The sequence below is a fragment of the Palaemon carinicauda genome, chromosome 3 (genome assembly GCF_036898095.1).
Source record: "Palaemon carinicauda isolate YSFRI2023 chromosome 3, ASM3689809v2, whole genome shotgun sequence".
Taxonomy (NCBI): domain Eukaryota; kingdom Metazoa; phylum Arthropoda; class Malacostraca; order Decapoda; family Palaemonidae; genus Palaemon; species Palaemon carinicauda.
In genome coordinates, this window is record NC_090727.1 from 163,876,565 (window position 1) to 163,879,051 (window position 2,487).

Sequence of the window (2,487 nt, forward strand, 5' to 3'; positions counted from 1 at the left end):
GAGGAGTTGGAAGACCCAGGCCTAAATGGCTGAGGACTATGAAGAGTGAAGTGGGAGACGATGAATGGAGAAGTATTGATTTAAAAGCTCAACATAGAGACGACTGGCGAAATCTAACCGAAGCCCTTTGCGTCAATGGGCGTAGATGAAGATGATGATGATTCTAAGGAAGAATCTGAAAATAGGGAAATACAAGAATCATCCTCATTCTTCAAATATAAAATAGAAATCATATTTCTTTACCCTTCTCGACATCAAACGTTCTCGAAGTAGCTTCAGTTTAAAGCAAAGTCGTTCCTTATTTGTAAAAATCACGACGTGAAAAAAGATCTTACATCAATCGGAATAAAGTATACTAAAGATGACTGGCAATAAAAAGCTGTGTCCCTGATATCTTTGAAAGTTAATCGAGTTATATTTGAAAGGTAACGGTCTTAGAGTGCTAATGAACGTCGTACTGACTCAAACTTCTGATCATTTTATTGGTTTGATCTATAAAGTGATTTCAAAGATGTTCAATAGCTCTCATTAGGAGAATAAATGTATTGTTAATTTCTAAATATTGCTAGAAGAGCAATATGAAATCATAAAAATCTAGCCAAGATAATGATTCCAATGTAACTTTCGTAAGGCCATCTAATTTGCATAATTAGTTCATTTCGATTTTCAAAAAGTGAAATTTTTTAGATTAAGCCATTTATAATTCTCTCTGTATAACTTTTCCGAGCAAATTCACTCCATCTCCTACCCCATCCCGAGGAAGTATCCACATTTTAATTGTATTAATCTAAGCAAGGATTTACATTAAAAAAAAGACAGGAAACTTATTATAGGCCGGTTTTACATGCATCGACTTTTCCCCGTATGCCATCCATGACACGACATCGTGCATTCCCGTGAGCGTGCCATTATGTAGATGGCATGGGCCGTCCAAACAACATGACCATGGGCTATACTCACCCCAACACGACAATGAGCCATCAAAGCAACGACACGACCATGGGCCGTCCTCAAAACGACACGACCAGGGGCCGTCCCCACAACACAACAATGGGCCGTCCCCACAACAACTCGACCATGGGCCGTCCCCACAACAACTCGACCATGGGCCGTCCCCACAACAACTCGACCATGGGCCGTCCCCACAACAACTCGACCATGGGCCGTCCCCACAACAACTCGACCATGGGCCGTCCCCACAATGGCATGACCACAGGCCATCTTCACAATGACACCACCATGGGCCGTCCCCACAACGACACGACCATGGGCTGTTCCCACAACGACACGACCATGGGCCATCCCCACAACGACACGATCATTGGTAGTCCTCCCAACAACACAACCATGGGCCATCCACACAATGACACAACCATAGGTTATCCCCACAATGACACGACCATGGACTGTTCCCATAACTACACGACCATGTGCTGTCCCCAAAACGATAAGACTATGAACCGTCCCCGCGACGACACGACCATGGGCCGTCTCCACAACGACACGACCATGAGCCGATCCCAAAACGACACGACTATGGGCTGTCCCCACAACGACACAACCATGGGCCGTCCCCACAACAAAATTACCATGGGCTGTCCCCACAACGACACAACCATGGGCCGTCCCCACAACAAAATTACCATGGACTGTCCCCACAACGACACAACCATGGGCCGTCCCCACAACAAAATTACCATGGGCTGTTCCTACAACGACACAACCATGGGCCGTCCCCACAACGAAACGACCATGGGCCATCCCTACAATGACACGACCATGGTCCGTCCCCGCAACAACAAAACCAAGGGCCCTCCCAACAACAACAGCACCATGGGGCATCCCCACAACAACACGACCATGGTCCGTCCCCACAACAATATGAGCATGGGCTGTCCCCACAACAACACGCCCATTTCTTGTCCTCACACTAACAGGACCATGGGTTGTCCTCACAGCAACGGGAACATGGGCCGTCCCCCAATGACACGATCATGGGCCGTCCCCATAACAACACGACCATGGGCCGTTCCCCAATGACACGATCATGGGCTATCCCCACAACATGACCATGGGCTGTCCCCCAATGACACGATCATGGGCTGTCCCCACAACAACACGACCATGGGCCGTCCCCCAATGACACGATTATGGGCCGTCCTCACAACAAAATGACCATGGGCTGTCCCTGCAATAACACGCCCATGAGTTGTCCTCACAGCAGCAGAACCATGGGTTGTCCTCACAGCAACAGGACCATGGATTGTCCTCACGGCAACAGGATCGTGTGCCGTCCACACAACAACCCAACCATGGGCTGTCCCCACAACGACATGCCTATGGGCTGTCCTTAGAGAAACAGGATCATGGGCCGTCCCCCAATGATACGATCATGAGTTGTCCCCACAACACAACCATGGGCCGTCCCCACAACGACGCACCTTTGGGCCGTCCCCATAACAACACGACCATGGGCCGTCCCCACAA

The 2,487-nt window shown here is 48.9% G+C and overlaps 1 protein-coding gene across 1 annotated transcript; it reads left to right on the forward strand.

Annotated features, from left to right (window-relative positions):
• Window positions 1–921: 921 nt before the first annotated feature.
• On the forward strand, window positions 922–2,040 carry LOC137635066 (uncharacterized). The gene has a single exon (XM_068367644.1). It carries the CDS (start codon window positions 922–924, stop codon window positions 2,038–2,040), a length of 1,119 nt encoding a protein of 372 aa, XP_068223745.1.
• Window positions 2,041–2,487: the final 447 nt, after the last annotated feature.